We start from the raw sequence: 27,029 nt of genomic DNA on the forward strand, positions 1-27,029 counted from the left end.
TCCAGTACACGAGTTAACACAGGTAACCTATTCCATAATCCCCAGCGGATCCAAGTGGGGGGCACCTGGGCACATGCCCCCACCATGAAAAGTAATGATAAAATAATAATATTGAGGATTTATATGACATAAATAGATATAAAAATGGGAAAACAAAAAATTGTATATATACTATATATATATTTTATATATATATATATATATATATATATATATATATATATATATATATATATATATATGTGTGTGTGTGTGTGTATATATATATATATATATATATATATATATATATATATATATATATATATATATATATATATATATATATATATATATATATATATATATATATATATATATATATATATATGTGTGTGTGTATGTATATATATATATATATATATATATATATATATATATATATATATATATATATATATATATATATATATATATATATATATATATAGTATTTTCTGGATCCGCTAGTGTCCATAATGAAAGCCAGCACATACGAACTTTCCCCTTTCCCCCCCAAAAACAGTGACAACGGGTGGAAACACCCTTCTTTCCCCTTCCCAACCCCTACCCCACCCAAAGAACCCCCAGTTCTTACCCCGTTGTAATCAGGAAAGACTCCACGTCCGAATCAGGCTTCACGAAGGGCTCTCTAAGCAGATTCTCCCGCGGCCTTTGGAGTTATGTACTCTATTAGCTAAGAGAATAGAGAGAGTGAGAAAGAAGGGAATAACAGTGAGAGAAGAGAGAATAACACGGTTATCTATTAGAAGGAAGAGACCATGATGATTATAAGCATATAAAAATTTACAGTTTTGCACCAATGCAAAAGACACATGCACGGCTTGCCAGCATAGACCCCACATTACGATTACGTACTGCATTAGCCAAGAGAGTGAGAGAGAAGGGAATAAGCGAGAGAGGAGAGACCAACCCTGTTATTCAAGAGAGGGGAGATGATGATGATGATGATAACTGTAAAGAAAAACAGGTTTTGTACCGAATGCATAAGACGGCTTGTCGCCATAAACTGGCATTACGTAGCCTACTGTATTAGTTAAGAAGAAAGAAGGGAGAGAGAGAGAGAAAGAAGGGAATAACAGAGAGAGAGGAGAGAATAACCCTGTTATTTATGAGGAGGAAAGAGAGATGATAATGATGTGTAAAAAAACAAAGGTTTTGTAGCGAATTCAAATGACACGGCTTGCTTCCATAGACCGACATTGTGTACTGTATCAGCTAAGAAAGAGATAGAGAGAGAAAGAAGGGAATAACAGCGAGAGAGGAGAGAATAACACTGTTATTTATGAGAGGGAAGAGAGATGATGATAAGTGTATGAAAATACAGGATTTGTAGCGAATGCAACAGAAGTCACGGTTTGCCGCCATACACCGCCCCAGACCAACATTACGTACTGTATTGGCTAAGAAGAGAGAGCGAGAGAAGGGAATAACAGTGAGAAAAAAGAGAATAACACTTATTTATGAGAGGGTAAAGAGAGATGATGGTGGTAAGTTTATAAAAAATACAGGATTTGTACCGAATGCAAAAGCATGCACACGGCTTGCCGCCATAGATCACCGACATTACATATTGCATATAGTATTAGCCTCGAGAAGAGAGAGAGCGAGAAAGGGGAATGACAGAGAGAGGATGGAATAACACTGTTATTTATGAGATGGAAAGATGCGATAGTGATGATAAGTGTAAAAAAAAAAAAAAAAAAAGTTTTGCAGTGAATGCAGACACTGCTTAGCTTACCACTATAGACCGACATTACGTAGTATCAGCTAAGAGGAAAGAGTGAAAGAAGAAAATAATAGAGTGTCGGGAAAAAATTGGATCCGTTTTTTCCCGACAATCCATTACAACGTTCAGGATATACGAACATACGGGAGAAGCGGGCGGCCGAGTTCGTGGTTCTCATTTATGTATAAGTATGTTCAAGAAAAATTCTTGTCATTCGGTTTGACTGCATAGGAAGTGTTGTAAATATTACAAGAGCTTTCTTTTGATGCTTAAAAATAAAATTTGGATGAATTGACCAATGCAGAATCTTTGAGTGGCAATGCGAAGTGACATGCAAAAGTGACACTCTCCCTCTTTCTCCCTGGGTACTACCACCAGAGGTAGGCTCATGTAATCATAGTGCCTCTCAGCCGAATAACCGGTTTTGTTGTAGAGTCCGTGAGGTGTTCGCTTCTAATCACTTTGCATTTTTGTCTTCCGAGGCTTAGTGGAGTTCATGTTCAGTCAAAGTGTAGTCTGATGATTCAGAAATAAGATTTATGAGAAATTGTAACTTTCTGAGGCCGATGAGTTGTGTGCCTTGTAGCCGACCACTTGGTCCTTAAGGTATATTAAATTTTCAGTCTAATTTTGTAATAAACTGTAAAAAAAAACCAACAGATTCTTGCTGGACCTTCTGTTGGATGTTTGCGGATTTTTGCCTTTCAGGCCAGGTTATCCCGAGTCAACTGACATCTCGACTCAGAACTAGTGCGTTAGAGGTAAAAATTCCCGACAGAGTAAAGAATAACACTTGTGATATTTATGAGAGGTGAAGAGATGATGATGATAATTGTATAAAAAATAACAGATATTGAAGCAAATGCAAAAGAAGATACACGGCTTGCCGTCATAAACCACCATAGACTGACACTACTTACTGTAGCCTATTAGCCGAGAACAAAGGGGGAGATAGAAAGGAGGGAATAACAGCTAGAGACGAAACAATAACATTGCCATTCATGGGAGGGGAAGAGACGATGATGATGATAATGATGCGCGTAAAAAAAAAAAAAAAGAGACAGGTTTTGCAGGGAATTTAAAAGAAGACACACTGCTTGCCGCCACATAAACGAATACCATGACATAGACTAACATCCGACAGAAGAATTCGTTGAATCGAAAGCTTATAATGCTTAATGTAGCCTATTTGCTCTTGTTCTCACAAGTAGCATTTAACCTCTGGAAATGAAAAGCTTAATCAACAGTGATGTGATGACGGATTCAAGGACTGAATTTTGGAAAGATTGTGATTCATCGATTTAGGATTTTGGATTTCCAGAAGGCATAAACTCATATATATATATATATATATATATATATATATATATATATATATATATATATATATATATATATATATATATATATATATACACTTACAGTAGCATATAAAGAAATATATTTGGCAAAGATTACACGTTCAAAATTGGATTTTTGAAGTATTACAACTTACCTGAAAGACTGTGCGACTTAATGAATAAATTTCAAATTCGTTTCACCAACAGTAAAAAGTACACAAAAGGAAATTAAAAATTGACGACAGTTTCATTTCAGGACATGTTTACTTACACCTACACACCGAACAGTATATGTATATATATATATATATATATATATATATATATATATATATATATACATACATACAGTATATATATATATATACACTGACTGTATTACATGTTAGAAAAAACAAAAAACATTTGTACAACGTTCATATTGGCATTGCTGATGGCGGTCATAATTTTCTGTCTGATTTTTTAAGCAAATTAATCTGAGGAGTGTGAAATTGAATTTTGGATTTGAATTAAAATACGTTTCATAAATAAACAATGCCTCTTACAGTAGTGTACTTAAATACATAGTACACACACACACACACACATCTATATATATATATATATATATATATATATATATATATATATATATATATATATATATATATATATATGTATGTATGTATATACGTGTGTGAGTGTGCGTGTATGTGTGCAGTGTGGTATTCGATTACTGTTTGGAATAACATACTTTACAAATGGTATATACAAATGAATGCCCTTTTTAGTCCCAGCCTTGAAGAAATTGAGAAAAAGGTGAAAGGAATAAATAGTGGGAATCTTAGTGTCAAAGTAATGCTTATAAATAGATAGAGAGAGAGAGAGGGAGGGGGGAGCCACAACCTCGGCGTCTCAACCTTCTTGTGAGTTGGAAGCAGAGAGAGAGAGGGCGTATTTTTTCTTCTTCTTCCTCTCTGTAGGTCTTCGCAGCTCTGGGAAAAGTAATCAAGTTTTTAAATTGGAGACTGTGTTCGTCCCAAAAGGAAGACGCAGAAGTGGCACATTCCCGACTTCCGCCAGATAGGTTGGAAGATGCTCTCGGAATTGCCTTAAATATTTGACGGACTTGGGGTGGGTTTTAAATTTGCCTCTCATTATGAACGTTCCTGCTTCTTTTGCTGTCTGGTTTTCATAAGCTCTTCCTCCTGTTCTTCTTCTTCTTCTTCTTATGTTATTTTTCTTGCATCTTGTGTTTTTGTTTTTGTTGGCGACTGCAGACTTGCTAGAGGAGGGTATTATAGCTCTCTTTGGGCTTGTTCTAAATGGTTGGCGTCGATTCTCAAACTCGACCTCATTGTTTTTAGTTTTCCATCGCGATTTCTCGACTGATTTATGGAATGGAATCAAATAATATTTATACCTCAGGCCAAGCGCTTGGACCTATGAGGTCATTCAGTGCTGAAAGAGTGTAACAGGAGGAAACCCTCGCAGTTTCACTAAGAAACAATTATGAGGAGAGGGTGGAAAGTACGATGGAAGAAAGAGAATATTAACGGAGGTACAGAAAAGGGAATGAAAGGGGTTGTAGCTGCGGGGCGAAGGAACGATGCACAGAACCCAAAGTAATGCAGACAGTGCACCGCGTGAGATACACTGACGTCATTACCCTCCTACGGGGTTAATTGATTTGTGAAAGTCAGATGGAAAAGACAAAGCACTGAGACACTTCAGCCATTCAGCGCTTAAAGACAGTAAAAAGAGGGAGTTGGAGTGGCTGGACAGCAAGATGAAAAAGAAATGAAGCAGGAATGGAGGTGAAGCAAAATGCTTAAAAGGGATATTGCTAACAATCATTAGTTACCCCTACCATGTGCCATCTGAGGGGCACTTAGTGCACTACCCACCCTCTTTAAGCTTTCTGACGGGCTGCGAAAAATTGTAAATTCATCTAACAATAATTTTCATCGTGTCTGTCAGTGGCCCAGCGACGGACACTAATGTAGCCGTTAAAACGACTTTTCACGAGGAGGTGGTAGGTCTAAGCCCGGATAAAGATAGGAGGTTGAGAACGGAGCTATTGAATCTTGCAACAGACCTAAGATGTTGGGTGCGATCTAAATGGAGTCACAGTTATTGAATAGAGTTACTGAGGCGTTTGATAAAGTTACTATCAAACTGATAAAATTGGAGACAGCATAGCTAAACAAAAACGTGTTTTAGTTTTATTTCGGTTAATGTAATAGGTAGAGCTACAGAATACGAAGGGGGGTTGGTTGGTATTTACAGTAAAAAATAAATAATTTTCCATGAAATCGGCGTGTGGGTCTGTTGTTTAGTAATTATTTGTATTTTGTGGCTGTAAATACTCTATACTTTTACTTATTGTATGCATATGTATATATGATGTGCATTAATGTATGCGTGCTAAAAATTTTAAAACCGCCATGAACCTTTTATCGCCAAGAGTGTCGTATAAACATGATAACTATAGACGTTACGCTTCCAGTTGAACAGAGGTACGCCATCTAACAACTATGAAATGTTCTTGCAAACTCAAGCCCTCGGCTTCAGCAAACTCTCGACCCCAATCTAAGTAGAAGAAGGAAGACCCTTAATCGCTACTCATGTTGACAAAAGAGGACGTATGCTCTCTCGCCCGCATCCTGAGCTGAGCTAAACTCGTGGGCGTCAGGTTCAGGCTAGTGGGCGATAGGCTGAGGCTCGTGGGCGGCAGGGAGAGCGATGTGGGAGTGATGGGCAGAGCCGAGGGAGTGAAGGACAGGCTCGGAGTGAGACTCAGGCTGTTGCCGGGGAAAGACAGCCCAGCTGGCACGAAGGACTGATGGTGGACGGGCGGCTTCTCATCCTCCTGCTCGGCGCCCCCGAGGTCGGGAGGTCGGACGCCCAGATAATAAGGGTTGGAGAGGACGGGCGAGGGCGCCGACGGGACTGACGTCGGGGACGTCGGACTGGGGGGCGGGGGAGGAGTCGAGAGTGTCGAGGCGAAGGGGGAGGTCCATTCCATGCCCAGGCAAGGGACCGACACTCCTGGAGGAGATCCGGATCCTGTTGAATGAGACAAAATTGAGAATCATTGTTTCCTCGGCGTTCAGGTGAGATCCTGGTGTTGTTTTTCACTAAGACAAATGGAAAATAATATACTTTTAAGAAACATTATTATCATCGTTATTGTTATCATTATTTTAAGAAACATTATCATCTTTATTATTGTCATTATTTCAAGAAACATTATTATCATTAATATTGTTATCATTATTTCAAGAAACATTATTATTATTATTATTATTATTATTATTATTACTATTACTATTATTATTATTATTTAAGGAGCAGTATCATCATTATTTTTTGAGAAACATTATTATTATTATTATTGTTATATCATTATTTTTAAGAAACATTATCATCATTACTTTTAACAGACATCATTATCATTTTTGAGAAACATTGCCATCATTATTATTGTTTCCAGTTTTTATGGAGTAACAAGAAAATATATTAGACACATTATTAATCTTCGTTACTTGACGAACGTTACTCAGACAAAAAAATCGACCTTCGTCGACGCAAGATAGTTAAACATCAAACAATTATATTAGTCAAATAGCAAGGATTTACACCATGCTTTAGGATAATGTACCACATAGTAATAAAAGGTCTGAGAAGCAATAATATCAAAGAAATCAATATTAATAATATCTGGAAGGACATAAAGTCGAAACCGGTCAGGACCTACATCCAGTCTCCGGATTTTTTTTACCTTTGGTGATGTGCGATAAACAAGTCACGTGTTAATGTTGTTACATTATATATATATATATTAACATTATATATATATATATATATATATATATATATATATATATATATATATATATATATATATAATATATATATATATATAAATATATATATATATATATATATATATATATATATATATATATATATATGACAATTACACACACACACACACACACACATATATATATATATATATATATATATATATATATATATTATTTATATATAAATATATATATGTATGTATAAAATATTGATTCAAACTCTCACATTTGCATACCTCAAGATGACTGAAGCTCAATAAGTGGCGATTAGACATTACAGAATGTTCAGTCAGATCGAAGATGTTGTATATGTGAGAAGATATTGTATTCTATAATAGATGCCAAAGAAGGAATAAAAAAAATCAAGTCATGGATGAGTGTGGGAACCCTACAATGCCAATGCAACAATCTTTGAAGTTTGTAGAAACATAACAAGCAACGCCTATTTATTCCTGGCAGAATTTCTTATTTTCCAAACGCCGTGAAAAAGGCAAAAAATGTCGAATGTCACGCCAACGACTGTTTCAAACACTGAGAAATCATTGAAAAGGCTGTGCAAAGAAAGGTGTGTGGTGGGAGCATGTTACGAGATCAGCTACACGTTCAAGTCTATTTTTACGTCCTATTACAGTGCAAAAGGTCACAGGCTGACCCTGGTCCCGCAAAGCAGATAAGTCTAGGTTAACATCAAACTACACTGCATATGGCCGCAGGCTAACCCCCTGGTACCCACAGAGCAGATAAGTCTAGTTTAACGTCATTACTACAGTGTATAAACCACATGCTGCTGCTGGTTGCAAAGCAGATTCTATTTAGCTGTTTATCGCCAAATCCAAAATTTTTAGTAGCAAAAGTTCCTGAGTTCCTAGTTTCTTAGTTATTGTGGCACAGTAGTCCATTTGCCAAAATGGGTAACCTTTGAATGTTCTATAGTACAAGGTTTCTTGATAGATTTGCTATCCTAAGGTGTTTTTTAGGTTTTTCAACTTGGTTGTCCTCATGACAACTTTGGGCAACTCGTGTTATGTGTAAATAATGGCTGCCATTACTAAAAAATCTAGTTTCTTCTACATCTTTGTTTCTATACATGATAATATAAATAATATGGTGTCTATACCTATGTTTTTAAGGTCAAGGAACATGATAAACTCATTAAATATTTTGTTGCAGGTATATATTATGCCTAAATGCAATATGGGATACCATCGATGAGAGTATTATCGACCTGCGTTTATTATCGTCCAATCAGGCGTAACAAAATTTATATGCAAAGTATATAATAGCTGTCAAAGGAAAACAAACTTTTGAGGCCTTTATTTTATATTGTTTGATTTCGTTATATTTTGATAGGTGACGATAATACACGCCAGACGTTGAGCTGACGATAATACCCTTCTTTACGGTACCCAAAAATGTCATCATGAAGGTGTTTGGAACTCTGTGTCAAGTGATCAGTTTGGTGAACAAACTGCTATCAAAATAGCAAAAGGTGGTATGAGAGGTATGACACTGTCACCTGAGCTGATTACTGAATGGATCGATTCATTCCCTATCTCTGCCTACCTCTCAGATGCCATGGAAAACTTGTACATGGGCCAAGTCTGCAATGCAATAACACCAATGAAGCACAAAGAGGAAGGCGAAAAGAGGCGAAAGCTTGATGCTGATGATCGTGAGAGAATTGCCACAGAACTAGTAAAGCATTCCCACCCACTGAAAAGTGAGAGTGATGTCCTGTATAACATTGTCAATGGCCAAGTTCCTCCAAATGAAGTCAGTGTTGAAGATGCATTATTGATTGAAGGGAAGATGGTAGCTTCATTTCGTGATTCACTACCATCTGGATTTCATGCAAAACTTTCCAGCCCCGTTAAGACAATGGAACGGTTAAAGCATGGTATCAGAGTTGGTAACAAGACTGTCTTTGACATGGAAGCCCTGTTCCTTCGCTTGCTTATGATAGGTCAACAGCGTCAGCTGCAATTAGAAAACTTCTTTGAGTATGAGTTGTGTGCTGTCCCTTCCTCACTCATTGATGAGTATGGCTGTTTGCGAAAGGGCACCAAAGCTGTACTTGCTAGAAGTCTTGGTGTGCTACAGCAAAGCCCAGTGCCTACAAACATCATTACAGTGGATGCACAGCAGCTGCTCTATCACATTACATGGCCTCATGGTGCTGGTGCATCTATCCTTGTTGAGAGTATTAAGCACCGTCTCTCGTTATACTCTTTTGATAGTGACAAGTATCACGATCTGTCAGCCAAAGACCATGAGAGAATGCGACGTGGTGATGAGGGTACCACCAACTACATCCTGACTATCAGTAGTCTACTCCCAAACAGGGACACTATTATGAAGAATAAACGAAACAAAAAGCAACTGTCACGAGTACTATCCTCTTTCAACATGGGAGATAAAATAACGCTAGAAAGTCAAGAAGACTGTCTCTTTTCACACGATGAGGCTGATGTGACAATGATTGCATACTTACTGAAGGCAGCTGAGTGTCACAGGGTCGTAAGAATCCTCAGTGATGACATTGATGTCGTAGTGCTGCTGATTTACTGGGTTTGGGAGACTCAGCTACAACATACATGTAAAGTTAAGATGGAACGTTGGAATGGCGATATTGTAGACATCAATGCAACCTGTGAGAAGCTAGGTCCCAAGTGTTTGCAGCTATTGGGAATGCATGCGCTAAGTGGTTGTGACACTGTCTTACCCTTTTAACAAAGGAAAAGTAAGTACTCTAAATGTCTTGCAGGCAGGAAATTTCCCAGGATTATCTGAGATACTTGGAGAGATAGATGCCTCAGAAAATGACCTGTTGCAAACAGGCCAACAGTTCTTCACAGCACTATATGGCCAGCCTCCAGGTACCTCAATGAATGCAGCTCGCCACGGGATATATACAAGAACGGAAAACCAGTGTGCATTATGGCCCTGCCTCCTACAGATGCCAATCTACTGCTCCATGTACAACGGGCACATCTCCAAATGGTATTATGGAAAGCAGCTGATCAGCAAGGCCCCCCCAGCGGTGGACATCAGCAATTTCGGATGGCAGGTGAAGGATGGCGTCCCAACACCGGCATTTGCTTCTGATTCTCCAGCTCCTCCTGGCCTAATTGATATTCTTAGTTGTGATTGCAAAGCAGTGGAAAAGGTCTGCAGCTCTACGGCCTAATCCTGTCAAAAGAGCCAGTTGCCCTGCACTATTTATTGTATATGTGGAGGCACAGATGGATGCAATAATTCATTCATAGTCACTAGTCAAGTGAATGAAAATGACAGTGACTGTTCTGAGGATGAGTTGGACAACAGTTAGCTTGTATTTTCCCTTCACAACTAAACACATAATTTTTTCTATTATTATTAGGAGCACGTATGTGTACATGATGCAAGAACCTGTGCATCTTGGCAGTCAAAAATACACCAAAAGCATAAGTTTAACTTGTAAGAACAGTTTGCAATAATAAATGTCTAATATCATGTATTGTTGTAAGATTTTTATAACTTCATTGTCATATTGTCTGTGCAGATAAAACTGCACATGTTATGGCTGTTTTTGTGACATAATATTAATCCTTGACCATGAAAACATGGTTATAGACATCCCGTATGACGTATTATCTTGCAAATTTACAGACACTGAAAAAAATTGAATTTTATATAATGGCGACCAAGATTTGCATATTTCAGGATTTGCCCAAAGTTGTCAAGAGGACAACCCAGTTGAAATACTTCAGAAAAACCAGGATATTAGATATATACCATAATACCTTGTATTATTAAAGATTCATAGGTCCCCAGTGGAAATCACAAGAGTGGCAAATGGACTACAGGAAATTTCGTGGTAAGTGCCACGCTTTGCCTTATTTCAAGGTGATTTTGAGTTAGCACAGCCTCTTGCCCTTCAGAAAAGCCCAGTGCATTAATGCCATGACAGTTCATTTGTTTCCCGTGACGAGAGACAGAGAGAGAGAGAGAGAGAGAATTATACGGACGTTCAAGAGTATCTGAAAGCCCTAGGAAGCCATCAGTCGGAGATGATCCCTCCAGCCAATCAAGAGATAGATGTGCGATTACCCTTCAGCCAATCAGGAGAAGAGAAAGGGAGGGTTTGGGGGGGGGCGGGTGTAGAAAGGGAGCAAGTCACGTGATCCCGGGGCAGAGCCGGAGTTTTGGCGGGATAATTAAACCCTTCCATAATACAATTAGCCAAGTCGACATCAAAACCTGGCTCAACTTTCAGCCGGCATTTGATCCACCCGACATTAATTAAGCCTTGATCAACCTCTCCTATACTTAAGGACAGTTTTATTTAGAAAGGTATAGAAAAAAGACGTATTGTTTCTTCAATTGGGATATAAAATGGTTATGTTCCGAATTCAACTCCAAATGAAACCGGGTTTTAGAATGTGAAGATTAATAATGTTTTGCCACAAGTCGACAAATGATGATCGAATCTGACAGTGCACATGCGCTAAAATCTTCGATTTTCAGTGCCATCAGATTACCGCACTACATCAGTAACTCATATAATTATTAATTCATATAATTGTTACATTATAAAGGTTAATTATATAATTATTACATTATAATAAAGGTAAATTATACGCCAGGGCTAATCGGCCTCGTACCCCAAAACCTTGGTTTCCAGTGGCTACTAAATTAAGTGAAACTACTGCATTAGGCCTAGTTGTGAAGCCAGTGTTACATAGCAAGATAAACTTATTACAATTTCAACAAACTGCCTAACATTTATTAGTTTTATACCGATTTCTTTATCTACATTCGCTCTATATTGATTTCTCTTGCAAGAAACAAGAAGTTGAGAAACAGGAAGATAAAGTTGTATTGATTCTACGAAATTTAGGCCAACAAGCCAAGCACTGTGAGGTGGTATTAACCCGATATGTATCCACCTTTGTCAAAGTCCAGGGTAAACTCATGCTAAGTAAAGTAGACGGCCGCACGAAGATATCGTCTATCAATATAATTTGTTGACCACACAATACAGAAATGTGTGTATATAATACTTTGATCCCCGAGGGGCTAGTACTAAAAACGGTGTCCCAAAGAGCTTCTGCCATGTTTATTACTAGCACCTTGAGAGGTCTGGATACATACCGGGTTAATACCCTGGGAGGGTACATCCGACCATTCAGCTCTTGAGACAGTGAAAAGAATGAGTTGGAGTGGTTGGAGAGCAAGATAAAAAGAGATGCAGAAAATAAAGGAGATAAAGCACAAGAATCCAAAGATGGAACTGGAAGAAACCTCACAGAGGCTGCACAGAAAGATTAAGTGGGAATGGAGATAAAGTAAAATGCTAAAAAGTGGATATAGCAGCTAGGGGCCGAAGGGACGTTGCAAACACCCTATAGCAATGCCTACTGTGCACCAGATGAGGCGTGCCATCATTGCACCTCACTGTAGGCATTGTAAATACGAGTAGTAAAAGGTGTTTTAGATATTCCATTCAATTCACATATGATAAGATTACTTTGGCCTAATGCAGACAAGCTTAGATCACTAAAGGGTTGCTCTCAAGTAGATTTTTATTTGTTAATTCAACCGTCTTCGACAAATTGTTCTTTTCTACACTTTTAGAATGTAAATAATATGTGGAAGTTCATATTATTATTATTATTATTATTATTATTATTATTATTATTATTATTATTATTATTATTATTATTATTATTATTATTATTATTTCATTTAGTGCAGTTTGTTAGAAAGAGGGTCTTCTGAGATATTATTATTATTATTATTATTATTATTATTATTATTATTATTATTATTATTATTATTATTATTTCATTTAATGGAGTTTGTTTGAAAGTTAGTCTTCTTCAGAGGTATTATTATTATTATTATTATTATTATTATTATTATTATTATTATTATTATTATTATTATTTCATTTAGTGCAATTTGCTAGAAAGAGGGTCTTCTGAGATATTATTATTATTATTATTATTATTATTATTATTATTATTATTATTATTATTATTCCATTTAATGGAGTTTATTTGAAAGTTAGTCTTCTTCAGAGGTATTATTATTATTATTATTATTATTATTATTATTATTATTATTATTATTATTATTATTATTATTATTATTATTATTATTATTATTATTATTATTATCATCACTGAAGCCGCGGAACGTATTGATAAAAGCGAGCACGAACGCATTAGTTCGATGTCAGGCTCACGAAAGAAGCCGGTCAAATGACCCTTTCCCCCTCTCTCTTCCCCTCCCTAGACCTTAGACTAATCTAGCGGGGCTGGGAATTGGGGAGGGGGTGGGTCAGAGATGGTGGGGAATGGTTTGCTCTTGTATGGCATCACGGAATGCAATGTCCATATCTGGTCTCAAAAGGTAGATTTCAAAGGTCGATCTTTTCTTTGCTCTGAGTCGAATTGTCGATTTTTAAAAAGTTTTAAATTGATTTATATGCATTTCGTTTATTTGTTATTAAGATGTCACGCTACCTGGTTCACATGAGTGTACACAAAACTGTCTGGTACATGAATATATGCACACAGGCCTACACCCTCAGCCACACTAATATAATTATATTGTCTAGATTGTCTTCTGATCTAGTCTAAGGTAGTGGTGTCCGGGATGCGTCTTGCCTCGCGTCTGGAATCTCTTATCATAGGAGCAGATGAAGATAAATGTTCTTGGGGTCTTGATGTAAAAACGTGTTAGGGTTTTTTCTTTATGTTCCCTTTGTAAATATAAAAAAGTTCCACCTCGGTTGATTTACTGCTTTTGGGAAGTCGACTGGACTCGAGACTTAATTGCGCTAAGTCCGCACTTGGACTTAAGTTCTTGAGAGAGCTTAAAAAGGTCTAAGTTCAGTTACCACGACATGGGCGACACCTTCACACCCCGCGCACACCGTCTGCTCGTACTCTCACTTTCATTTCAACTCTGTCTCTTCAGTCTCACTCTTACTATACTGTATATTATAACTCCCTTCTCCTTCTCCTTCTCCTACTCTCTCTCTCCCTTACATGGTGTTTGTTTCTGTTGTCAACTGTGACGTCATGGTTCGAGGTGTGTGTGTGATAAAGCCTTATTCACCCCCTCTCAACGACATAGTTTTCATTTCCATTGTTTATTTCACTAGTTTTTCGTTCTTTTTGTTAATAGTTCGCTTTCTCACACCTTCTGAGCAATGGCTCCTGTTTTTTCTTGGTGTTGTATAATATGAGTACACATACAGAGAGGCACCAGCATCTAATCTTGTGACCTCTTGGCCCCTCCTAATGGGTTCGTTCACTGGCCAGAGAATAATTATCACCTCTATTGGCTTTGCCCTGTGCCCTAAAATGCTGACTTTGCTTGTTGATGACCGGCAACAGAATAACGCCCTTGTTTTAGTCCATTAGTGTTGTATCGACCCAACGCTCTCTCTCTCTCTCTCTCTCTCTCTCTCTCTCTCTCTCTCTCTCTCTCTCTCTCTCTCTCTCTCTCTGAGCCACCAGGTACTATAAGTTCACGTGTCTCTCTGTTTTTTTTTTTTCGTGCGTAGTTAATATGAATACTCTCTCTGCAGCATATATATATATATATATGTGTGTGTGTGTATTATATATATATATGAATATGAATATAAATATATATATATATATATATATATATATATATATATATATATATATATATATATATATATATTGTTACTTTAAGCCTTTTAGGCAGGAACAGTAAATTTTCCTAGGGATGAACGTTAAGGTTCAACGGGATTTGAAATCACGTTTCAAGCTTTTGTGAACAGTCTTCAGTTAATTGTATCTGTGGATTGTATACCAAGAGAGAGAGAGAGAGAGAAATTGAAAGTGAATTCTTGTGGGCATTAGCTAAATATGACACTTGCCTGTTAAGATCTGATTTAGCTTTTAAATAACTGACGTGCCATTTGTTCAAATATATTTGAGTAACACCTGTTGTCTGTATGAATAATAATAATAATAATAATAATAATAATAATAATAATAATAATAATAATAATAATAATAATCTGCGATTCCTCATCACCACCATCATAGATAGATACTGTATTCTAAAACTTATGCGCCCTTATGATTCATATAGTCAAACCAAAATATCAAGGCGGATGACAGGAGGTCTCATCAGAATGCTTCGTATTTGAATCAAAAAGTTGAGGACATTTTCCCTTGTAGACAAAGGGAAAAAACTCATCAGCTTATAGTAAAGCCGGATGAAGTTCTGTATTGGATGGTGCGAGACCAATCCCTCCACCCAGACTTTCTTTTCTTTCTTTTTTCTTTGTCCTTCTTATTAAAATGGTTTACATCTGACTTTAGATGCATTGAAAGTTGGTTCTCCGAATTCTTCTTCCGTATCACTCCCTTCCTTGCTGATACTTTCCATAGTCCTTGTGGGAATATTGGTAGTTTCACATGTCCAATCGTAAACTCTTGTCACATCGGTCAAGGGACCATTGTTTATCTTTTCTCTCGCAAAGTAATTGTGAGCGTGGTCGTCGTATGCGACTGACCTGGCAGAAGCAGGGAGAACACGACTCAGTTCTTTCCGCTTTTTCCACGGCCGAAGCAGGAGGAGGAAGAACGCGTTTGGGCGTACTGTACTTTCTCTACAGGGTGAGTCGAGTGAATGACAGTGTGTATTATTATGCAAAACGCTGTTATATATAGACGAAGATGATAGACCAAACTATTTTAATGGCTTTATAATGACGCGAGTTAAATCCTAATCATACAAGGTGGAATTTCAATCCTTTAAAGACGTGACCCCAATACCCGAGAAAATATTTCAGTAAGATCAACTTGGCCAATATAATGGGGAGTTTGATTTCTGTCTTATTCTGGGATAGGCAGTGCAATTAAAAGATTATAAAATCTCTACATCTGTATAGCCTACAGTGCTTGTAAAGGGTCAACCATTGGCTACCTTTCCTTTGTGTTTCTTTGATAGGCTGTAGCGTTTTAAATGTTTGTGTGTGCGCATATTATTTGTATATATATATGTATATATATACATATATATACGTATACATATATATATTTATACATATATATATACACACAGATAATATGCACACACACACACACGCGCGCGCGCGCAAAGGTTAGGCTACCCGATGTCGCATGTACTGTACAGTAGGAGAACTGAAAACCAAGAAAATGCAGGATGAACACGGAGGAGCGGAGCGAAGCTGAGCGGACACTCCATCTGCATCTGAGTGCTTGATCCGCCTTTACCGCTGAGGTTTTATGTTTAAGTACGGCGGAAGTTTCTTTATGGGTAAAATGACCAAAATGTTCTCAACTACGAACGATATAGTCCGGGAGAAACCTCCTGTCACTCGCCTTGGCATTTTGGTTTGACTAGGACACTATCACAAACTTCGGGAAATCTTCACGTTCTTGCAAAACAGACATTTTCCCTCAAATCTGCAATTTTTCCTCACCTTTACCACCTGATGCAGTGTCATTGTATGTGTACGGCCAGTATTCGGCTTTCCATTTTGCATGTCCATTCTTTCGTGCATATTTTTAGTTATCAAATAGCGAAGAGAGAGAGAGGCTTTTTATCCAACGACTCAGTACCTGATTATCATACATCTTATGCTTCCATTTCAGTTAAGTGCCCCAGAGAGAGAGAGAGAGAGAGAGAGAGAGAGAGATTTTAAACATGCTTCAAAGTGAGTCTTTGCAAGAGAAAATGGAAAGAAAGTAATGATATACAAATAAAATTTATGGAATAAAAATATTATTTACATAAAAACAAAAGAAAAGAGTAAGAAAATTATATATATGTGTTTCAAAATTTCCAAGCTAAACAAAAGTGAGAAAAAAAGTTTTAAAAAATAATTTTTTTAATACACTTTCATTAAAATGGACTAAAAAGTAAAAAAAAAAATATATTTTTAAATACGCTTTTATTAAAATGGACTAAAAAGTAAAATGATAATTTTTTGAGGCACACCAGGATTTTCTTACAATTAATCTTGACTATAAAAATAAAAATAATAGCGCGGTCGCCAAACATGGAAGGAAATGCTACAAGTTTTTTTTCTTGTAGCATTTCCTTCCATGTTTGGCGACCACGCTTTTATTTTTATTATAGTCATGATTGATTGTAAGAAAATCCTGATATCTCAAAAATTATTTTTTCCTTTTAATAAAGTGTATTTAAATTTTTTTATTTATACTTTTAAGTCTTGACAGAAATTGTAAGCGATTTATGATAGTGGCTAACGAAATTGAACTTGATATTCTATAATATCCTGTCGAGTCAAAGAAGGTTTGAAAAAACCGTTGAATTATTAACTTATCCTACCGAGTTAAAAGAAGGTATGAAAATCCGTAGAGTTTTTCACTTCATACAAATCCTGAGACACTGAGAGAGGTCACTGTAGGGTCACTATAGGTCACTGCTGACCTACTGATCATGTAAGGTTGTATTGTCACCGAGATTGAGTAACCATGCAAAATTTCAAGTCCACTGGACGAAGGGAACAGGTAAAAAATTGAGTTACAAGACTTGACCCAGACAAACATACAAACAGACAAAAGAGCAACTAAATAAAAGCATATAATAAGGAAAAAATTGGTAACCAAAATGGTAAATTCACGTCATATTAAGATTTCCGTTTCATCCCTGAATTTATTTCTTTGCTGAAAGCTTATTGATGCTTTTACACAGACATCTCCAAATTCCCCCTTTTTCCTTAAAGAGAGAAAGAGAGAGAGAGTGAGTGAGAGAGGGAGAGGAACTCTTTCACGAAACTTTTGTGCATAGCAACTTCTAATCCCCAAATCAATATTGGATATATCGAACCTTGAATTCTGCATTTTTTTTTTAGAACGTGGACCCCAAACGTGGCATAGTTCGCAATATCGCTATCGCCTCCTTAAATCCAATAAATTTTTCGAAATCTGCTTTTCATTTGAGAAATACTAATGTTGCAGTGGTGAACAATAGGCATATCTCGTATAAACACTTGACTGATAAACCTTCAAAGTTAAGTAATGAATGATTTTTAATCCTGCCCTTTTTTTTTTTTTCATGGACAAGTTAAGTCACTTGTAACTCTCGTTCCATGAAAACAAAATGAATGGTGAATAACTGAATGACACAGCAACGGTGCAAATTAATAAGTGGATAAGAAGGATAATAATAAATGTTTCATGGTTAAACAAGAAATTATTTTAAATCCTTACAGTAAACAAGTTAAGTCAGTGAGTTACTCTCTGCTCATGAAAACGAAATGAATGATGAATAACTGAATAACACAGCAACAGCCCAAATGAACAAGCAGATAAGATGGATTATAAAAACAACAAAAAAATAACAAAATGCTTATTTACCAAATGAAGATGGCTGTGTGGTGGAATTGCTTTGGCTGATAATGGGAGGGGGGCTGCTGGGCGGAGCTAATGATTGTGACGTCACTTCCGGGGGCGTACCCACTCCTGCAAGACCGGATTTGAGGTTTTACTGCATATATATATATATATATATATATATATATATATATATATATATATATATATATATATGTATATATGTATATATATATATATATATATATATATATATATATATATATATATATATATATACATATACATATGTACATGTACAGATATATATATATATATATATATATATATATATATATATATATATATATATATATATATATATATATATATATATATATATATATAGTAGTTTTTATCAAAGAGTTAAATAACGAAGCTCCTTGTATGAACATAATCTATTGCATCGATAATTCCTTCAATGCATGGACAAATTGCATTACTGCTGTAAGAATAAAAGCTAAGTGCATTTGTGACAAAGATCTTGTTTTTCTAAACTAGTTCATGTGCCCTCTGCCAGTGAATTCAGTCAGAGGGAATCCAATCCCCGTCAGATATTTGAACTTGACTTACCTGTGGCCACAGGTAGACCAGAAGCAAGGTGCTCGTGCTGTTGCGTCGGAAGGGTGACGTTGATGCTCTGCTGGACAGCCGTCGCCTGCTGTGCCACAGCAGCAGCCTGTGTGGCGACCACGGCCTGCTGGTGCTTTGCAGCTAGTTTCTCCTGCTTCCTCCACTTGGCCCGCCTGTTTTGGAACCACACCTGGGAGAAGGAAAACTAGAGTACAGTATGTTCTTATAACGTGCACTATATTATTCCACGCAGATGAATTACTTTAGTTGCCAGGAAACTAGAGTACAAGATGTTCTCATAAGGTGCACTATGTTGTTTTACACACATGGACAATTCTAGTCGCCAGGAAACTTGAGTACAATATGTTTTTATAAGGTGCATGATGTTGTTTTACACACATGGATTACACTAGCCATCAGGAAACTAGAGTACCATTTGTTCTTATAAGGTGCTCTATATTATTTTACACAGATGGATAATTCTAGTTGCCAGGAAACTTAAGTACAATATGTTTTTGTAAGGTGCACTATGTTGTTTTACACACATGGATTACACCAGTCGTCAGGAAACTAGAGTACCATTTGTTCTTATAAGGTGCACTATGGTGCGCTATATTACTCCACACAGAAGGATTATGCCAGTCGTAAGGGAACTAGAGTACCATTTGTTCTTATAAGGTGCACTATGGTGCGCTATATTACTCCACACAGAAGGATTATGCCAGTCGTAAGGGAACTAGAGTACTATTTGTTCTTATAAGGTGCACTATATTATTCCACACAGAAGGATTATGCCAGTCGTAAGGGAACTAGAGTACCATATGTTCTTATAAGGTGCGCTATATTATTCCACACAGAAGGATTATGCCAGTTGTAAGGGAACTAGAGTACTATTTGTTCTTATAAGGTGCGCTATATTATTCCACACAGAAGGATTATGCCAGTCGTCAGGGAACTAGGGAACTAGAGTACTATTTGTTCTTATAAGGTGCGCTATATTATTCCACACAGAAAGGATTATGCCATATTATTCGTCAGGGAACTAGTCAGGGAGCTAGAGTACCATATGTTCTTATAAGGTGCAACCAGAATATTATTCCACACAGAAGGATTATGCCAGTCGTCAGGGAACTAGAGTACCATATGTTCTTATAAGGTGCACCATATTATTCCACACAGAAGGATTATGCCAGTCGTCAGGGAGCTAGAGTACCATTTGTTCTTATAAGGTGCACTATATTATTCAACACAGAAGGATTATGCCAGTACCATTTGTCAGGGAACTAGAGTACCATTTGTTCTTATAAGGTGATTATGCCACTATATTATTCCACACAGAAGGATTATGCCAGTCGTCAGGGAACTAGAGTACCATTTGTTCTTATAAGGTGCACTAGTATTATTCAACACAGAAGGATTATGCCAGTCGTCAGGGAACTAGAGTACCATTTGTTCTTATAAGGTGCACTATATTATTCCACACAGAAGGATTATGCCAGTCGTCAGGGAACTAGAGTACCATTTGTTCTTATAAGGTGCACTATATTATTCAACACAGAAGGATTATGCCAGTCGTCAGGGAACTAGAGTACCATTTGTTCTTATAAGGTGCACTATATTATTCCACACAGAAGGATTATGCCAGTCGTCAGGGAACTAGAGTACCATTTGTTCTTATAAGGTGCGCTATATTATTCCACACAGAAGGATTATGCCAGTCGTCAGGGAACTAGAGTACCATTTGTTCTTATAAGGTGCGCTATATTATTCCACACAGAAGGATTATGCCAGTCGTCTGGAAACTAGAGTACCATTTGTTCTTATAAGGTTCACTATATTATTCCACACAGAAGGATTATGCCAGTCGTCAGGGAACTAGAGTACCATTTGTTCTTATAAGGTTCACTATATTATTCCACACAGAAGGATTATGCCAGTCGTCAGGGAACTAGAGTACCATTTGTTCTTATAAGGTGCGCTATATTGTTCCACACAGAAGGATTATGCCAGTCGTCAGGGAACTAGAGTACCATTTGTTCTTATAAGGTGCGCTATATTATTCCACACAGAAGGATTATGCCAGTCGTCAGAGAACTAGAGTACCATTTGTTCTTATAAGGTGCGCTATATTATTCCACACAGAAGGATTATGCCAGTCGTCAGGGAACTAGAGTACCATTTGTTCTTATAAGGTGCGCTATATTATTCCACACAGAAGGATTATGCCAGTCGTCAGGGAACTAGAGTACCATTTGTTCTTTGTTCTTAAGGTGAACTAGAGCTATATTGTTATTCCACACAGAAGGATTATGCCAGTCGTCTGGAAACTAGAGTACCATTTGTTCTTATAAGGTGCGCTATATTGTTCCACACAGAAGGATTATGCCAGTCGTCAGGGAACTAGAGTACTATTTGTTCTTATAAGGTGTGCTATATCATTCCACTCAGAAGGATTATGCCAGCCATCTGGGAACTAGAGTACCATTTGTTCTTATAAGGTGCACTATATTATTCTACACAGAGTAACTACACGAAGGACAGGCCATGAAGAAACTTATAAACATTGAAGCGTTTGTCTTACATAAACAGAATAGAAATGGTCTTCTGGACTGGAATAAGAAATATTACTGAGGTCTTCTGGGCCGGAAGTAAAAATAAATTTGGTTTCTACAGTAAATAGTCCAAGATTTTCGAGTTTCGTGTACATACATGTCCTCGAAAGACCAGAATTTTGCGTCAACTCAAATTTTAAAAATTTGTGGATTTTCGTCGGATCTGGTACCCCTATGGAGGATATTTATAAGCAAAGATTGAGTAAAGATTGGTATTGTGGAAATATATTGTACACTGGTTGGCTATGAACAAGCACACCTTTTCCTACCTCATTGCAACACCTGGAATTTCATTAAGTGGCAGGTAAGGTCGAGGAGTATCTTAAAGGAAGTGGTACAATGCATCTTTGGGACTATAACATTTCTGCTGGACTCATAACGACTACACCAAATCAACTAAAGTCCTCTTTATGTTTATTTCTATGAGTGCAATATTTCTATCCTGAAAACAGACCTGTTTATTTTACTGTATTTATGGACGAATAAATACAGTACAATAAATAAGGATCCACTGTATTTTTCAGTCTCAGAAAACTAATAATGAATTGTGATGTTTCTTGGTAAAAAAGTAAGTAAAACTTGGACCCTGTTCATCAATGAAAAGTGAAATGCGAATCAATAATTTTTCTTCAAGAGGTTGGACAGAGGTCCTTCTACTGTAGTTACCTGAACGCGAGCTTCAGTTAGGTCTATCCTGAGAGCCAGTTCCTCCCTGAAGAAGACGTCTGGGTAGTGAGTCCTGTGGAATGCTCTCTCCAACTCCTCCAGCTGGAAGTTGGTGAAGGTCGTCCTTGAGAAAAGGTTAAAGAGGAGGTTATAATTATTATTATAGTGAAAGTATGTATAGTAAGTCATCTACACGACAGAGGTCTCTGGACTGACGGAGATTTGGATGAGACTAAGTTGATACACAGCAGACAACACGGAAAATCGAGTCGAGTTTTCCCATGGAAGAAGAATTAAAGGTGAAATGATAGGGAATATAAAAAGCCAGCTTATTTTGTGATGTATGTTTATTCCTATTCTTAAAAATATTAATTAATAAGATTAAGCATATGTGAACATCTCATTTCATTCCTATTAAGAATTAATGGTGTGGTTCTTGTAGCTCGTCTCCTTTATCCTTTAAAATTCCTTATTCTTTCATTTGCACCAATAATATATTTTCTAGAGCTCTGTGGGACGATTCTTCATGGGCGCCTAATAAACCCGGGTACGTTTATATTCAATAATAAACTCTAATAATTTACGATTAAACATAATATGAGAGTAGAATGAATATTTTTTGTCACTCGACTGTGATTAACCAGTACTTAACCTCAGAACTGATTATATTTTTGCCATTGCACATCCGCAGTGTTATAGGGGAACTTTTGATAGAAAGTGGAGTTTCCTTCGTAAGGGATCGCATGGCGGTCCTATGGGCACACGTGCATGTGGGTCAGCCATCGGACAAACCAAGACAAAGCATCCCGCGCTCTCTCTCTCTCTCCCTCCCGTGCGTCAGCGGCGATCGCTCCAAGGAACGCAACTTCTGCCATACAATATTCCTGTCTATTTTTCTCTAACCATTGTTGTCTCGATTCATGTACAATCACCACTACTTGCATTGCCATGCAAGCATTCCGATCATGTACTCATAATGTTCCGCCGAATCTTCTGTATCAAACTGTATGTATGTTTCTGTTTGTGAAGACACTAAACGTCTCACCATTTCACATATATTATGGTACTGCATTGTATTCATTAATCTGTCTCGAATCTCATGCAAATATCCATAAGTGGAAGTTCCTGGCCTTTCCATTGATATATGTTTTATCATTGTACGTTTATTATGTCTCTCACAATCGCCATTTGTTTGTCTGTCGACAAACACAGATGTCCGAAACATAATCCATGTTTTGTCTTGTCTGTGTGTAGAAACTACATCGCGGCTCACACCAGCCAATAACAACCATGAAGATTCTGTACATTTATTCAGTAAGGAACCACCAATAAACTAGACAACACCCAGCCAGAATGTCGCTCAATACCTTCAACGGGGCGTCTGCCTCCCGGCTAAATAATACGGTCTACTAGATTAGGTTAGGTTAGTGTACGTTAGGTAATAAAATTGTTCCTTTTATAATAGATTTCCTTAGCCATTCCCTTCTTGAACATATGGCTCCCTAATGTCTGTGGTATTCAAAGAACCGTTCCATACAGTCCCTGCGGCGGTAATTCTTTGAAATCCCTTACAATAAACTGTGAAACTAAAATCTATTCAGTCTGTCCATCTCCATAAATTCAAGCAGATAGCAATGGACGGATTTTGTCAAAATTTTCAAGTGTTTCTGTGTAAACTGATTCATTACATTCAAATAATACAAAGCGAGACTTTAAACATAAAAAATTGTTAGTGGTGTCTAAAATTATTATTATCATTATTCAGAAGATGAACCCTATTCATATGGAACAAGCCCATCACAGAGGCGATTGACTTGAAATTCAGGCTTCCAAAGAATATGAGGTTCGTTAGAAAGAAGTAACAGAAGGTAATGAGAGACACAGGAAGAGATCACTTATTAGTAAAAAAAAAAAAAAAATGAACAAACTAATTATATACTAACCACATCCTAAATACTCATTTTACTCCTTATGCTGACAACGTTTTTATGCCCCAGTGAAAATTGTGTTTTTAATTTGCTTTTTTTAACAAATTTTCCTGGTATCCTACCCTTTCTGTCTGTTAATTTCCTGTTTATTGTTTATCTCCATTTCGTTTCTCTTGCACCAATGAAAGACTAAACAATTTTAATCATATACTGTATACTAAAAACGTAATGACACCAAAATAACAGACAGTTTGGGGGGGGGTCTATCCCTCCCGATAAGTAACGAAATCCACTAAGTAACAAAGATTCGTAAACAGGCAACACAATACTGTATCCAGAAACAACTCGTTTAGTTTCAAGTGAACAGCAATTCCATAAAAAACAGTTGTCTAACCTAACTGTTACAGTATACGTATTTGCAGAGTGAGAGAAATTCATTTCACTGCACACTCGGCCAACACCTTTTTCATTTGTGAAGCCCTAATGATAAATTGGCCATCCTATTAGCACTGGTTGTCTACATACATACATAGACAGACATATTTGTACTAATGTACATACATACATGCATGCATTATGATCTGCAGTTTATATATATATATATATATATATATATATATATATATATATATATATATATATATATATATATATATATATATGTGTGTGTGTGTGTGTGTGTGTGTGTGTGTGTGTAATAGGCCGATCCTGAGGCCTATACTCTATTTAAGTCTCCGTCTTTAGAACAGAGGTTGGTTTCTCGCTTTTCCCGAGATACTGTATGATAGCGTGAGCCGACATCATAAGTTATTCCTTTCCCTAGCTAAATTCTAAGGTCTACTGGAATGAGATACTAGGTACAAAACTAAACCTTTAGTGACAAAAAAATAATGCAAATAACTTCAGAAAATTACGAAGAACGAAATCGGATGATTCAACATAACTATGAAATTCTTCTTAAAAAAAAGGTCCAAACCATAGTCACCCAATTATTTAAGGAAATACCGAAATAATTCATCTGTCATTCAAATCATAAAAGTGTCAATGAATACATTCAGGTCAATTCATCATTAAATGTCACACCACTCCCTTCCTTGAAGAGGAATGTGAAGGAGAGAGGAAGGAATATCTGTAAAAGAACAAGCGTTATATTAAAAACCAGAAAATGTGAAAAAAATGCAGAAACATAAGATTTCACCGCCACAGGGGTAACGTCTGTGCCCATAGTTCTGAAAGAAAAATTTAAAATGTTTATGAGCAGTACTCACTTCACCATTGTCCTCTGGAGAGACAGTTTCAATCTGGGAGTTTTTTTCTGCCACCCCGAGCACACAGTCATGTCACTACAATGTGAATCTCATTGTCGCACTCATTCTATGAAGAACACGCATTATATGGGTTTTGTCAACGCACACATGAACATACTCTCGTGACATCGTTCGAGGTCAAGGTACGGTAAGACACGCCTCTTGCAATAAGGGCGTCATGAGGCACCTGGTCACACACATACTCATGCACTCCACTGTAATGTTCTCTTCAAATCCAGATTTATAACCGGGTCAACCTTCTCGAAGGTTCTTTTGCTGAAATCACATTTCTGCTCCTCGTGTCTTGTCACCAAGGGTCTTCTGCGAATATTGACTTCTTGTGGTATGCGAATGACACTCAAACATTGTATTACATGCTGTGTATAGTCAAATGGACCCTTGAACAGCTGATCTCATCTTTTCAGAGGTCACCTTTGTGACCAGTTACATATATATATATATATATATATATATATATATATATATATATATATATATATATATATATATATATATATATATATATATATATATATTCACATATTCCCATGATATTGTCTTTAAATTGTATATCATTCCATGATTTTAATATATTTACTGTTCTAGTTTTAGTGTATTCTGTATATTAGTATTAGTTATATATATGATGTCTTTGTAATGTCAGATCCCACAAGAGTTAATGATTTAGATAACTTAAGAACGTAGTTTAGAATTAATAATATCTTTCTTGATAATAGCGTAGTAGCTGGAGAGAGATTTTAAGTTAGACCAGATGTTGTAGCTGTCATCGAAATCACTTTGTTTTGAGTTGAGATGGGTGCTTGTTTCCTGTTAGATTCATGTGTTGACAAGCAAGAGATAACAGTCGAGTTGTGTTGAGATTTCATTAAAAGTTTTGTCCCATACAATTTTCTGGTAAAGACGTGTACCTTTTAGAGAAATACAAACAAGTTATTGCACCAAAGCACATGGCAATTGCATCATGTTTAAGATTACATTGCTCTGATCATGTATTGTTCTGATCGCGTCCCATACGCTTTTCTGTTCGAGTCATGTATGCCTTTTTGAGAGAAAAAGCACATGTCTCGATCAACTACATCATTTTTCGTAAGATTGTGTTGCTCTGATCACGTATTGTTTTGGCCCCAAAACATTTTGCCTTAATAATGATGTCATCTGATTGTTTCATTTCTTGTTGGAGTACTAAATTTGCTCATTCTGATTTCAGAGACCTTTTGTGTGGTTCTCTCTCTCTCTCTCTCTCTCTCTCTCTCTCTCTCTCTCTCTCTCTCTCTCTCTCTTCAGAAGCGAGAAGTTGTTAAAGTAAAATATTTGTGTGGTCATTGATATTAATTTTAGCTATTGAGAACTGATAATGTAGTAAAAATGTATATGTTTGTAACGGCACCTAACAAAAAATTGTGGTTTGTGAATCTCAAGCAGCTGCATTTGGAGTAAATTTTGTAAAAGTTGTCATGAGTTTGTGAAGGTAAAGTGAATTTTACTTATTATTACCATGGTATAATAAGGTATATTAGGGGATTTTTTTGCCTTACTGGAATGTTTTTTGGTAAATCTTTTGTGT

General features: G+C 36.7%; 1 protein-coding gene across 1 annotated transcript in view; it reads right to left on the reverse strand.

Annotated features, from left to right (window-relative positions):
- Window positions 1-3,468: 3,468 nt before the first annotated feature.
- Window positions 3,469-27,029, reverse strand: part of LOC136847044 (paired mesoderm homeobox protein 2A-like) — a 60,850-nt gene continuing 37,289 nt past the window's right edge. Inside the window, 4 exon segments of the mRNA XM_067118280.1 lie at window positions 3,469-6,156; window positions 18,344-18,448; window positions 18,932-19,121; window positions 22,210-22,333. Coding sequence (XP_066974381.1) covers window positions 5,702-6,156; window positions 18,344-18,448; window positions 18,932-19,121; window positions 22,210-22,333 — 874 coding nt within the window. The 3' untranslated portion in view covers window positions 3,469-5,701.

The sequence above is a fragment of the Macrobrachium rosenbergii genome, chromosome 16 (genome assembly GCF_040412425.1).
Source record: "Macrobrachium rosenbergii isolate ZJJX-2024 chromosome 16, ASM4041242v1, whole genome shotgun sequence".
NCBI classification, from domain to species: domain Eukaryota; kingdom Metazoa; phylum Arthropoda; class Malacostraca; order Decapoda; family Palaemonidae; genus Macrobrachium; species Macrobrachium rosenbergii.